Source organism: Telopea speciosissima, chromosome 5, assembly GCF_018873765.1.
Source record: "Telopea speciosissima isolate NSW1024214 ecotype Mountain lineage chromosome 5, Tspe_v1, whole genome shotgun sequence".
NCBI lineage: Eukaryota > Viridiplantae > Streptophyta > Magnoliopsida > Proteales > Proteaceae > Telopea > Telopea speciosissima.
Genome location: NC_057920.1, coordinates 50,644,075 through 50,659,258, shown reverse-complemented (window position 1 = coordinate 50,659,258; position 15,184 = coordinate 50,644,075). Strand labels below are relative to the sequence as shown.

The window sequence follows — 15,184 nt, the reverse complement described above, 5'->3', positions numbered from 1 at the left end:
AGTCATGGGAAATGATCAAGAAGTGGGAAGGCTCAAAACTTACCTAGCTCAACAATTTTAGATCAAAGACCTTGGTACTTTAATGTATTTTAAAGGGATTGAAGTGTCTAGGTCAAGAAAACGGGTCTATATTTGTCAGAGGAAGTTTGTCTTGGATCTTTTGAAAGAAATAGGGATGTTGGATTGTACATTGGCCAAGTTTCATATCCAAATCACAAAATAGGCAATGAAAGTGGTTATTTGTTAATTGATGCAAGAAGGTATCAAAGACTGGTGGGAAAAGCTAATCTATCTTTCCATCACTTGTTCAGACATTGCATATGCTGTTGGAGTTATGAGTTAGTACATGCATGCTCTCATTGGAAGTTGTATACCGCGTTCTCAAGTGTTTGCTCTGATACATCATCAAATGTGGCTTATTTTAATGGGAATAAGTATAGGGTTAGGTTATATACATGTTGGGTCTTTAATCCCATGGGTTTTCTATGTAATAGGCCACTTTTATGGGCCTAAAATATGGGTAATTAGGTTGCATACGAAATTAGTTGTTTTAGTTCCATACTTTGTTTTATTTTGGTGTTTTTGTTCATAAATTGAACTACTTCAACCAATGGTTCAATTTAAGTGATTTTAATAGTTTTCTTTTTAAGTGTTTAGTGGGGCTAGAATAGGACTCTGTTTTGAGTCTATTTCAGTTTCCTAGTCAATTTAAGTTACCTAATAGGTTAAGGATTGGGCTTGGCCTTTTATTTTTAGTGTAAGAGTCTATAAGGTTGTAATTGCAGTAAGCATCGAACACATCGGGCTCCTTTAGTGCTATAGTTTCATGGGATTTTATTCGCTCTAGGAGCCCGTTGGCTTCATTCCCCACTTGTTCCACATAGTCTTCCCATGACATATTGTTGTTGCACTGTTGCATATAGTGCTCCACAACATTCATATAATAGTTGTTATCCACATATAGCAAGGCCCCTATCCTTGGGTTGGGTTATGTATGTGTTGGGCCTTTGATCGCATGGTGGTTTTTTTTTTTGTTTGTTTGTAATGGGCCAATTTAATGGACCTAAAATATGAGTAGAAAGTAGGAAACGGAATTTACTTCATTAGTTTAGTTAGAGTCCTGTTTTGATTCGGTTTCTTTCGTTATTTTAGTTTCTTAGTCAGCTTATGTTACCTTGTTAGTTAAGGATTGGATTAGGCCTTTTCCTTTTAGTGTTACAATCTGTTAATGAGATTGAGAAAATACAACATAGCATTGTGCTTTGTTCTGTGAGAGAGTATGGTGAAATGCCATTCGTGAGAGTCTGTGGGTGAGAGACCCGAGTTTGAGAGAAATATCCTATCTTCTTCTTCTCTCCTTCGATTTCTTGTTTTGAAATTTCCTGCAAATCTGAGAACCGATCGAAGCATTTGTTGTTTTTAGACCTGAAGTTTATGATCATCTTGTGGACTGGTTATCACTTGTGACTGATCTACATTATCCATCCTTATGTTATTTGATTTTTTAGGAAATGTTGTTTGTTTTTACTGGGAAGTTCTGGTGATACTACACCCGTGGAGGTGGCCCTGTTTTCTCTGTGAGAGAGAGTTTGGAGCCTCGAGGAACATAAATCTATGTTCCTGATTAGGGTTTTGACAAGTTGCGTCAAATGTGCAAGCCAAGGATTGCCTTTCTCTGTGTGAAGCATTTGAATCTAAGGTCCATTATTAATACCCTTTGGTAAGGGATTTGCAGGAGTGAATGGAATATATCTTTGATGATAGGATGTTTGGTCTTCATTGCATGTGAGGAAGAGCATTAGGGGTTGGGTTTGTACTGGTGAAGGAAAGAGGAATGGCTCAAACAGAGGAAGTGAGGGTGACATCCATCAAATTGAAATCCACTTTACAGCATGATTGTAACCAAACAAGGTTTTTCATTTTCAAAACTGTGTTCACTGTTCACAAGATTAATTTTATAAAATGGAAATAAAGAAAATGAGGAATGGGGCTAGAAAAAACTATATCAAACGCTGCCTAAATTGTTTCCTTTTTCTTTTTTTGGGTTTTGATGTTGTGTACGTATTTTTATTTTTCAAACAACAGTAAACTGTTGAGTCACTTTATAATTGTGCCCTTTATATATATGCTTTCTTTTTATTGTTATTGCTGTGTTAATTTTGGGTCTTTATTTGTAATCTTAGACATTGGAAACACTTTTGGAGATGCTCAACAAGGATGGTAAAACTGCTGATGTATTTATAGTGATGCAAACTATGAGGTAACTGACCTTAAATTGAATTTCTGATTAAACTAATATTCCAGTGAACCGTATATTCGTTTTTTTAGTATTAAAGAGGTCTATAGTCATTGTCACTTTCCATATTTAAAAAAAAAAATTTATTGTTAAGCGCTAGAAAGAAGAAGAAGAAGACCATTTCTATGAAAGGAAGGTTGATTGAGAATAGAAGCTCGCAGCAGATTCAACAGCAGAGGAGAAGAATAATTCTAGAACCAGGGCAATGGGTGGGGCAGATAAAATAAGAAATTTACCAAAATCAAGAGATAGAACATGTCTTAAATTGATCATTTTTCATATATTTGTGATGTCATGCTTTTCATTTCCTGACATGATTCCATTGTCTGAGTTGCCATGAATGTTTGAGTGTTCTGCATAATGATCTAACTGCCTATGTTGCCCATATATAATAAATGCGTATATTATAGTTCTGGGACCTATGATCTGTAATTTCAGTACTTTGTATAACATCTTAGTTGAGTCACACTATTTATTGAGTTCAGGTTAGATAGTCCCATAGGTTTTTGCACTCATAACTCATTATTAGCCCAGGACAGGATACTTGAAAAAAGTAGCATTCTAGTTAACATGGGAGAAAGTACCATGTCTATTTGCCTTCCCTGGAACATTACTGGCACCTTTTTTTATGTGTTACTTGCTGGAGATAAGTAATGAATGCTTGACGGGCTAGATTAGCTGATAGGAACTCACTTTTAAAGTGTTCTTTTGCTATACATATTGCTCGAACCTCTTTAACCTGTCAAACCTGGCCTAACCCATGATGAGTCCCTGCATGCAGGTTGTGACCTTTGGGTTATGGTTTGATGGGGCTTTGGTGTATGTGGTTGTTGTTCCTGTTGATGCCTTGCTTGGCTGTGCCTTCCATGTCATCTGTATAAATTTGTACCTTGTGCATGGTGCTGTGTGTCTTGCATGCAGGTTGTGATCCTTGTGTGGTTGTTGCTTGCTGTAGTCAGTCCATCCCCCTTTAAAAAATTTGATTTTTAGGTCTGTTGGTTTCGGATAATGGCATTGTGACCGTTGACGCCTGTCAAATTATTTGACATAATTTATTTGGAATCGGAAAAAAAGTTACCTTTCCCTTTTATTTTCGAGATTGGGGTTCATAACCCTCACCAGCTCATCTCTCTCTCTCTCTCTGGAAAAGCAATTCACTTTCTCTAGAGTAGGAAAGCGATTCTCACTCTCTTTAGAATAGAAAAGTGATTGATTCCCCCCTTAAACAGCTTTCGTGTCATATGGTTCAGGTCTCACTGTCATATGCAGGCTTCATTAAATCTACCGGTTTGTTTTGAGGACTCTCCTCCTGTCCTCTCTTTTCTTCATCTTGTTTTCAGATGAACCTAGCTCTCGTATTCATTCCTTTTCTACTTACAAGCAAGGTTTGAGGTTTGAGGTTTCAACCAGGGTTCGACCCTGGCGGGACTGGGCAAAAATCAAAACCTAGGTTTTGATGCCCAGAAAATGGTTTTTTGACTTTTGACTTTTGTTTTTTTTTTTGTTTGTGATACCTATTTTTACCATTTTACGCTATTCCATGAATTAGTTTCACACAAAAAAAAATGGTGCTTGTGTATGCTGAATGCTGCTGCCTGCTGTACACTAGTCCTATTATAAACACTGGCTACTTTTCAATTTAACTACTGGAAATGTTTTATATGCAATTAAAACAAGCAAAGCAGACATTAGGTTAGGGAAATACAAGTATACAACACAATGATTATTTAATCCTCTAGTCGTACACCAAGAGGATTATACATACATTAGGTTTTGACCCTTAGTCTCACAACCTGACGAAACCGAGACATCTCGGAAAAACCATGCTTATAAGATCTTCTGCTGAACACACAATTTTAGGGGTTGAAGTATGCAGGGGAGATCAAGAGCATGGCCCTGGTGTTGTGAACAACCACCACCATTACATTCTTGGCTGTTTCTGTGGCAGGCTTATCCAAGAGCTTGAAGTCCCCCAGAAGTGAACCCTTACTCCTTAACTGTTTACAACGTTCTCGTTCTTGAGCAATAAGCAATCACTTTTCTCCTGCATCAGGTCCAGGGCATCCTACTTCATGAGTTCATGTGTCCACTTGAAATTGTTGAGCCGAAGGCTGTACTTGAGCATGTACATTCCTTCTTTCAGATTCTTGTGCTTTGCCTACCTCTGTTGCCGAAAAATTAGGAATATTCTTAAGGTGGGTTATTCCCATAGTTCAAGAACTCGTGAGATCTCATTTTTTTGGGAGGTCGAGTCGAGTTGGTATGCGAATTTAAAAAGTACCACAACTCGGTCGAGATCTTGAGATATCTCAAGATCTCGACCCAAACTCCTTTATATGAGTGCCAGGTCTCAAGATCTCGTGGTGGAAAATCTTAGTATATAGAGTTACAGACACCTATCTATGCAAACCTTGGTATATAGGCACCTACACTTATTTATGCCTAACATCATTTAAGTAAATGTTTTTGTATTTCATTTACTTGAGATATTATTCATAAATAAGCAAATACCCCCCTATTTGAATTCAATAAAAATAGTTAAAAAAATCAAATTCCAAAAAGAAAAAAGTCAGTCCCCCAGTTCAAGAACAAAAACTGGATTTTCAGCGGTAGGTGCAATTTTCAACTTTCTAATGTTGGGTTTTTCTCAAATCTAAAAATTTCATAAATCTTAATATGGTAAAACATTGTTAAAAATCAAAAGTGCGGCAAAATATTCATTTGTTTTGATGTCCAAAAAAATATTTTCATTCAGAGTGATTTTGACAGCATTCGCACACACCAAATTAATTTTGACTGGTGCAAACTCCTTCAATATAAATCAGATTTAAGCAATCATGGGCTTGTTGGAAAGCTTTCAAAATAAAGCTTAATTGTGCCGTTGTGTTCAATTGAATGTTTTGCTTGCTTTCTATTACTAAATTATGTGTAGAGTAGGGTATTTTAGTACGTCATTGCCTACCAACTTAATGTCCGAAGTAAAACTCCTATTTGGACTTTGTTTTTACAAAATCTGATCATGCCATTGTGTTTAAATGGCCTAAAATAGGCTGAATACCAAGTTTCATACCCAAACTAGGTCTATAACCCACCGAGTTGAGGTTTCGAGTTGAAAAAAAAAAATGCACCAACTCGACTGAGATCTCAGTTTTTCCTAGGGTAGAGTTGGGGTCGAGTTCCGAGTTTTAGTACCTTGGTTATTCCCTACTCACACAATTGTAGCTGGGTTCACAACTTGTTATTAATTGGGTGGGCCCTAATTGGACTGTTATTACAACACCCCAACCTCGACCTACCTGATGATTAGGAGATCCCTGACACACGGCACCGGGTTTCACACTTTCGGGACTCGAATTACTCAGTACAACAACTCTGGTCAATTGGACTGGTCTAGTGGATCGACTAGAGATTGCAACTGCAGAATTTCAAAGGGAAAACAAAGGTTTTTGCGTAGGTTGAAGTGAAATTTAAGCTCATTTAGAGGCAGAATTGGGCCATGGTTCCTTCTAACAAAATGAAGCTCTATGGGTCTAGTGTCTAACAAATCAAGTAGCAAAGTAATTGAAGCTCGGATGATGAAGTTATGTCATTTTAACTAAACAGGGATCAACCTGCCAGAATAGAAGAATTTGATTTTTGACAGCAGCTTGAAGTGAAATTTTATCTCACCTAGAGACAGAATTGGACATATTATATTTCTATACAAATGAAATCCCTATGAGTCTATTTTCTAACAAATGAGGAATCAAAACAATTGAAGTTCCAATGATGAAGTTACATCGTTTTAACTAAACAGAGGTCAATCTACCAGAGTAGCAGAATTCGATTTTTGAGTTGGGATTTAACATGCTTGCATGGAATTGAGTTCTTATCATGCCCGGTTCATACATGCAAGGGTTTGGATGACCCAATCTCAGCCTAAGACAATCTGTACATAGTTTTAGATTCAGATGATGGAACCCCATGATTTGAAAATTGGAAAATGAGCATGCATGATGGGTTGGATTCAGATTTTACCAAATCAAACATGCATGACTGAAACTTGGTTTCTAAATGCTTCAATCATGGTACAAAATCTCGCGATATTTCGCTGATATATCGGTGAATATCGTATATATCGAGTGGCCCGAGACGAGATACTATACAGAAATGAAAAAATACCATATTTCGTCGATATCTTGTGATATATCGTGGCCTCATGAGATATCGGCGAAATATCTCATTTTCATTATAAGTGTCATGTGACATCTTATTATATTCACAGATTTCGCAGGTCTCAATCGAAATATCGACCGAGACCTGCTTTAGCTTGCAATTTTCCACCATTTTCTTCTTCTTCCACTCTTCCAAGCTCTAATCCAAGGCTCTAAGCATTGTTCAAGCACTTTTTTGATGGATTGTCGCCCGGAACACGTCGGAGGCTCATCTAAGCACATCCTACAAGCATTTTTTCACTATTTAAGGTAAATGCTTTTCCTTTAAAACTATTTTTTTAAAAATAGTATGTACAAGAGTTGGTGGATGGTGATGAAATTTATATATGTTAGACACCGGAGGCCAATCTACAACCTCACGGTGTCGAAATTTTTTTTACATATGTATTTTAATTTTTTTATTTTTTGGTTTTAAAAATTGATTTTCCTACAACTAAAATAAAAAAAAATTAGGGGTAATATAATTTAGATGGGGATGAATTAAATATATGTTAGACACCAATGGCCGATCTACGGCTTCATGGTGCCGAACTTATTTTTCTGACTATAAATAATTATTTTTATTTTCAAAAATTAAGAAAAATATTTAAAAAATAAAAAAAGAAAATAAATAAGGAAAAATATGAGTTGGTGGTTTGAAAAATTATAAAAAAATATGAAAGTAATTTCTACATGTTTTGAAATGCATTAGATATATATTATGTTTAATAATTTTCAGTTTTGTTGTGTTAGGTCAATAATTATATTAAAATTATATATAAAAATTGTTTTTAATTATGAGAATTATAAGGATTAGGGGAAAAATATTAAATAGCTATACAATTGTTTGTATTCTAAAAGTCTCAATTGAAGTGCTTCTACATTAAGTTTTTAATTATTTGTTTTACTTACATTGCAGTAAACAAGTATTATTATGGCGGATAGTGAAGACAACGTGCGAAGGGCAAACAAAAGGTAGGGGGAAAGTAGTCAACAGAGGGAGCAGAGAGAATAGAGGCCAGCCAGGCAGCATAGGGGTGACATTGCATGGTTACATGACACTCCAATTGATGGGGATAAGAGAAAATCCCGATGTAACTATTGTCACATGTAGTTTTTGGGAGGAGGGTCCAGTAGACTTAAATAACATCTGACTGGAGAATCTAAAGATGTTGTAGGTTTCCATATGGCACTTGTGCAAGTAGCTAGGGAGATTGGTGAGAGTTTGAGGGGAAAGAAGAAGAGGAAGGCTGACAAGTAGAGAATAAGAGAACAACTTGAGGATGCAGTGAGGAGTTTAATGGGAGGAGGAGGCCAATACCATGATGATGATTACTCCTCTAATGATGATGATGATGATGATGAGGACATTGCAGTACCTGATGATATACAAACAGCAGAGGAGGCTAGGGACTTTCGACGAACTGTTTTAAGGAGTAAAGTTAGTTTTTAAGATGATTAGCAGAGATAGAGAGTGTGGTGGAGGAGCTGGCACATCTGGAGGTTCTAGATCTTTCAACAACAACAACAACAACAACAACCATAACCTTATCCCAACTAAATGGGGTCGGCTACATGGATCCGAAGGGCCAAAAAAAGAAAAAAGTGGGGTTGGTTTAAGCATTAGTTCCGAACATCCCATTACGCGGATCGGCTACGGGTCCTGACCTCCAACTCTATCCGCGTCTACTAGGATCTAGCCTTGATATCCTTTCTTACCACTTTTCCAATAGTCATTTAGGTCGCCCTACCTCTTTAGTTCCTTCCAATAATCCATCTTTCTGTGCATCGTGGTCTCCTTTGGACCAAACCATCTCAGCGCTCTCCCGAAGTTTGTCCTGGATTGGTGCAACTCCCAATTCTGTTCTAATACAAACATTCCTTACTCTATCTCTCCTGGTCTTGCCGCACATCCTCCTCAGCATCCTCATCTCCGCTACACTCATCTTATCTATATGACTCTTCTTAACTGCCCAACATTCCGCCCCATAAATCATCGTTGGTCTTATTACTGTCCTGTAGAATTTCCCCTTAAGCTTAATAGGCATACGCTTGTCACATAAAACTCCTGATGCTCCTCTCCATTTCAACCATCCTACTTTAATTCTATGGGAAACATCATCTTCTATATCACCTTCTTTGTTAAAGGTTGACCCTAGGTATTTAAAGCATTCACTTTGTGGTAGCTCTCTCTCCTCAAGTTTCACCACTTCATCATCTCTCCTGGTTTGCTTGAAGTTACACCTCATATATTCTTTCTTTGTTCTGCTTAACTTAAAACCTCTTGATTCCAAGTTTGATCTCCATAGTTCCAGCTTTGCATTAATCCCTTCTACTGTCTCATCTATCAAAACAATATCATTAGCGAATAGCATACACCAAGGGACTTCATCTTGAATATGTCTAGTTAAATCATCCATGATGAGTGCAAACAAATAGGGGCTTAGAGCTGATCCTTGGTGTAGCCCAATTGTAATTGGGAATTCACTACTTTGTCCCTCTGCAGTTTTGACACTTGTCACCATGCCCTCATATATGTCCTTAACTATATCCACATAGTTAATTGAGCTCCTTCTCTTCCCTAGGACATGCCAAATGAGCTCTCTAGGCACTCTATCATATGCCTTTTCTAGGTCGATAAAGACCATATATAGATTTCTTTTGTGAGCTCTAAAGATTTCATAAGCCTCCTTAGAAGGTAAATAGCTTCTGTCGTGGATCTCCCTGGCATAAAACCAAATTGGTTGTCCGATATATCAGTAGCTCTTCTTAGGTGAGCTTCAATGATTTTCTCCCAAAGTTTCATGGTATGACTCATTAGCTTAATGCCTCTATAGTTATTGCAGTTCTGGATGTCACCTTTGTTCTTATAAATCGGAACTACAATACTTCTCCTCCAATCATCTGGCATTTTCTTTGTATTTAGAATCTTGTTAAACAACTTGGTTAGCCAAGATACCCCCATTCCTCCTAATCTCTTCCACACTTCAATTGGGATCTCATCCGGTCCTGGTGTTTTGCCTACCTTTAGCTTTCGTAGAGACTCTTTAACTTCGGCTTCTTCAACTCGTTGGAGCTGTCCATGGTGTGTGTTGGCTTCAAGCCTATTGCTTTCCACTTCCGAAGTGACCCCATCAGTCGAGGTAGCTCCATTTAGCAAATTATAAAAATACTCACCCCATCTCTCCATAATGTCTGCATCCCGTATTAGTACTCTACCATCCTCGCTCTTTATGCATCTAACATGGTCCAAATCTCTGCTCTTCCTTTCTCTTATTTTAGCTATCCGATAGATCTCATTTTTCCCTTCCTTTGTATTAAGCTTTTCATAAAGTTCATCATATTTCTTCGCTCTTGCTTTCCCCACAATTTTTCGAGCTTCATTTCTGGCCGAATAATAGCTCATTTTATCCTCTCCCTCGTTAGTCCTTTGCCAAGTCTTAAAACCATATTTTTTAGTCTTAATGGCTGCTTGGACCTCATCATCGCACCACCAAGTCTCTCTAGGGCCCAGACGCATATCTAGATCTTTCAATCCTTTTAAAAGATCACAAAGTGTGAAGGTAGCCCCAACACCTCTATCAGTACCAGTACTACCATTAGTATTAGATCCTAAACTACATAGGAAGAAAGGAAGCAGTCAACCAAGAATCAAAGGAGCATGGAAGGGGATGAAGGGGTTAGTTAAAGAGTCAATAGCTAAGTGGATGCTATACCATACCATCCCAGCAAACACTGCACAAGGCTCCCATTATGATACCATGATTAATACAATTGCAGAGGCTGGCCCAGGGTTCAAGGGCCTCACCCCGTATGAGGTAATGAATGTTTATTTATGGTTTATTGTGATGGGAGATGAGGAGTATGTGGGAGACATATGCGGTGACTATAATGGCGAATGGTTGGACTGGGCCTACAAGAAAGTCCATCATCAATTTTATGGTTTATTGTGATGGGAGGACAGTTTTCCTCAAATTTGGAGATGCATCCAAAGAGATAAAGGATGCAAAATACATTTACAGATTGTTAAAGGAAGTGGTTGAAAAAGATGTGGGAATTGAGAATGTTGTCCAAATTATAACGGACAACGGAAGCAATTTCAAGCTGGCCGGTGAGAAGATGATAAACAAAGTAAGTACCGGCTCTTTTGGACTCCTTGTGCAGCCCATTGCATTGATCTAATGTTAAAGGATATGAGAAAGTTAAAATTGGTGAAGACTGTGGTTGAAAGTGCAAGACAAGTCACCAACATTGTATACAATCACTCCTTTGCACTCAATCTATTGAGGGAAAAATGTGGGGGTGACTTGGTGAGGCCGGGCATCACAAGATTTGCCACCAACTACATTGCCCTAAAAAGCATTGAGACAAAGAAGGCCGGGCTGAGAAGCATGTTTGTTTCTGAGGAGTGGTTTGGATGGAAGGGTTCCAATACTACAAGTGGGAGGGAAGCACAAGCAACCATGTCATCTGAGGACTTCTGAACAAAACTAAGCAAACTGGTGAAAGTTTTGGAGTCAGTAGTAAAAGTTCTAATATAGCTGACTCCGTTCTCAAGGGCCCTACTATGCCAGTCCTATATGCTGTAGTAGACTTGATGAAAGATAGTGTCTACAGTATGGCTCCTCGTAGTAGCAAACACTTCTTGGATATCATCAATGCTCGCTGGGAGAATCAATTTTTGCATCCACTGCATAAGGCTGGTGAGTAAATTTGTTTATGTAACTAATTCATAGTATTACTATTTACTAATTACCTATGCACTTGACAATATCTCATTTCTATATGTCAAATTGCAGCATACTACTTGAACCCCAAGTATCAATATAATAATAGGCTTGGGTTGGAAGCTCAACTTATTGATGCTGTGAAACAAGTAGTGAAGAAGTTGGAGCCAGATGGTCAACTACAAGCTATTTGCAATAATGAGGTGAGTCTTAGAATTCATTTGGAATATAATTAGTAAGTAGTAATTACTAATTAGTAATAAGTAATTACTAATTTTTCACATGGGTGTAGATGAAGATGTTTAGGGATGCATTAGAAAGTTTTGTAACCGATGCTGCAATACAAGGCAGAGCACGCGATGATGCTGTTATTCAATTAAATATCTAATTCTTTTAAATTACAGATGTGTTGAAAGTTGAAACTTGAAACAACATTTGACACGCCTTTTTTTTTGTTGTAAACTTGTAATGCAGTTGAATGGTGGGTGTTGTATGGGGAATCGGCTCAGAATTTAAGGAAAATAGCAATCAAGGTCCTTGCCCAAACATGTTCCGCATCTGGTTGTGAGAGGAACTGAAGTACCTTTGTGCTCATCCACTCCAAGAGGCGCAACAGATTGGGGTCCGAACGTCTATCTGGCATGGTGTATGTGCACTACAACTTGAGACTGAAACTGCAACACATACACAGGGGATATGAGGGACAAAGGGGCATATTGATCTCGCCGACATCTTTCAAGTTGACTTAGACGATGAGGATCCTATTGTGGATTGGGTGAGGGATAGAGGTGAGCCAGTGTTGGATCAGGAGAGAGGTAGGCCCGACCCCATGATAGCTTCCGAGATTGGTGTTGATGTGGATGATTATTTGGCTAACGAGGGTCAGATACATGCATGGGAAGCATCACCCATACCATTCCAGCCCACTGGTGGCAATGTTGCCGATGATGATGACTGGTCTAGGTCCTCAGGTGATGATGATGGTGGTGATGGTGATGATGGTGGTGGTGGTGGTGGTGATGAAGAATTTGTTGGAATGTGAGAGTGTTATGTGGTAGGCGAGGATATGGTGCCTGTAGAGTTAGTCCTATTCACTGGAGACAATTTGATCATGCCACACAGGATACGAACCACGGTGCACGTGACCCCGCACCCGTACCCTCATAAGCCCCCATACAACCATATAGCAGGAAGCATAGGGGGTTACAAGCTGATTATATGGACATTGATGACTTATCTAGCTCTGTTGGCGGTTTGAGTATGGGTGATAGGGAGGGAGGATCAACTGGGCATTGGCGTGCCCGATCTTTTAACACACATACCACTCCATTGTCATCGGATTATAGTGCATCATAGCCTCACAGTGGATATGGATATGGATATGGGCAGTTTAGTGGGGTAGGGGACTATGACTCTCAGTTGCAGTCCCAGGGACATACTGGATCATCTTTTGTGGATGACATCTTTGCATACCCTAACTACCGACCTCACTAGCCATACATGCAGTCAGTGCCAACGCCGCTTCCGCCAATATCATATCATATTGGATCATCTTCTTCTAAGGCTGGACCGATTGGTAACCCTAACCCATATCCTAGGATAGGTTACCTACAGTATGTTGACTCTATTTACATGACAGTTGTGTATGACTACACTCGTTTCTTCTCCGAAACTATACCGTGGTCCACATATGTCATTCAAACAGAGAGCAATAGATGTCGATTCCAGCGGGCCATGAGTGGGGGTTGATCTAGGAAGGCACAACAACTATTATTAGCACTTGTGACTTGTGAGTTTTGCACTCTTGTAAGTTGTAAGTTGTGATTTGTGAACTTGTGAGTTGTGACTTTGTGTATTGCCTATTAAAGTATTGAGCTATTAAGTATTGAGTCATATGAGTGGGGTTGATCCAGGAAGGCACAACAACTATTATTAGCACTTGTGACTTGTGAGTCTTGTGAGTCTTGCACTCTTGTAAGTTGTAAGTTGTGATTTGTGAACTTGTGAATTGTGACTTTGTGTATTGCCTATTAAAGTATTGAGCTATTAAGTATTGAGTCATTGACTATTATGGAGTTTATGAGAATATGATTTATGAATTATGTCTTATGAGTTTTAATTAGTTTGTTTAAATTTCTTTTATGTCTTTGACTGCCTAATGAATGTGTATTTAACTATTTATACATTAGGGTCGGCGACCTTATACTGTCAATCAAGGGTGCAAGCCCAAAACACCACTTTGAGTTCTGTTTTTTGCAATATGAAGGTTTAAATGTGTTTATTTAGCTTAAATAAGGGTGTCCATGAAGTATCAGGCCTAGATATGGCCAAAAACCCACCGAGATGGACTTCCGAAATATTGCAGAAAAAATGCAATATTTCGGCGAAATTTTGACATATTTCGGATAGTTCGAATATCTCGGTTGGCCCGAGATATTGATATATCGCGAAATTTTATGCTTTGGCTTCAATCACTATACAAGATGAGAAATGGTTAGATTTAGGTTAAAACAGAATTTGGTTTAGGTCCTATGGTTGGGTTAGGCATGTATGCAAGGGAATTGGGTTACAATTCTATGGATTCTAAGTTAAATCATATTTTGGCATGTTAGACTATAATTTCATGGCTTTAATCTAAAATAAATCATAGTCCTAAGTATTGGAAAAATGAAGTGGAAGGAAGGAATCTGTTAGGTTAAAGCTTTACCTTGAAAATGGAAAGTAATTTGATGAGTTTCTCAACTTGTATTACACTTATACAAATTGAGAATGGGGTACAAGCATGATTTCAGCAAGGGTTTCATGTTGAACCCAATAGGGATGAAGGAAAAGAGAGATAAGGTTTATTACCTCAATTGGTGGCCCAAGCCACAACTTCTCCTTCCTTCTTCTTCTTTTCTTTGCTGAAACAGTGCCGAATCACCCCGAATGCCTTCACGTATTAACCTTCCCTACATGTTTCATACCTAATGTATCGTGTATTCGGGTAGGGCCTTAGAAATCAAGGGATGATACCCACCTTAGGCTGTACATTTGGTGGTGAGCTGTACAGTTGCAAGGAGTTGGTGTTTGCCTTCTTAACGGTATGTAGGTCCTCATCAACGGGCTTACGTCCATCTCGACCACTCGGTCAATGCTCCACAAGGTATTGGTAGCTATGACCTCGGGTTCCGGACCTTCAACCAAAAATTCAAATTAGCCCGGATTTTTGTGCACGAGTATAACATGAGTGATTGCAACAGGATCAATATAATAAAAGAACAAAAATAACTATAACTCTTTTATTGCAAATTTCTGTTTACATATGAAAGAGAGAACTTAAAAGGATAAGAAAAGAAGAAGAAAGGGATATAGAAGGGAGGGATAGGATCAGTTATCTCTGCACATCATCCTCTCACCTAGGGCTTCTTACCCACGGTATCTCACCGTTGCCGCATCTTACAGCTTCGTCAATAGCTCTTTTCTCGTCAATCTCTCTCTTTTCTGTACAGACACATACATGTATTTATGAAAAAGCAACCCAATCCTAATCTAAGTAAGAAACTAATTAATAAAACCTATAAAATAGAAATTAAACTCTAACTAGGATTCCTAACAGAAGTAGGATTCCCAATTAGGATTACAACTCAAATAAAAAACTAAATAAGTGTCTAATAAAAATATCAACTCCTCTAAGCCAGCAGTCCATATCATTCCCCAAATCACTGTTCACGTGAACAGTAACTTTTTTTTGGGGGGGGGGGGGAGGGGGTCTTGTTCATGCTTTGATCTACATCAACTCTCCCCATCTTGAAAAAAAAACTCTTCCTCGAGTTTTGATCACACTTAGACAAAGGTTCTTGTTGTGCACGCCCATTTTCATGGCTGACCATAGTAGGCTCTGATACCAACTAATGTAAACTCAATCTCGAACCAGGGAAAGTTGTGGAAGATCGATTGCAGCAGGATCAATACAATAAAAGAACAAA

At 38.4% G+C, this 15,184-nt stretch overlaps 1 protein-coding gene across 1 annotated transcript in view; it reads left to right on the top strand.

The window, feature by feature from the left end:
• The window catches only part of LOC122662439 (pentatricopeptide repeat-containing protein At4g35850, mitochondrial), a 39,870-nt gene that overhangs the window by 11,776 nt on the left and 12,910 nt on the right, over window positions 1–15,184 (top strand). Inside the window, exon 8 of the mRNA XM_043858071.1 lies at window positions 2,184–2,260. Within this exon, the coding sequence (XP_043714006.1) occupies window positions 2,184–2,260 (77 nt within the window). The remainder of the gene's footprint in view (window positions 1–2,183; window positions 2,261–15,184) is intronic.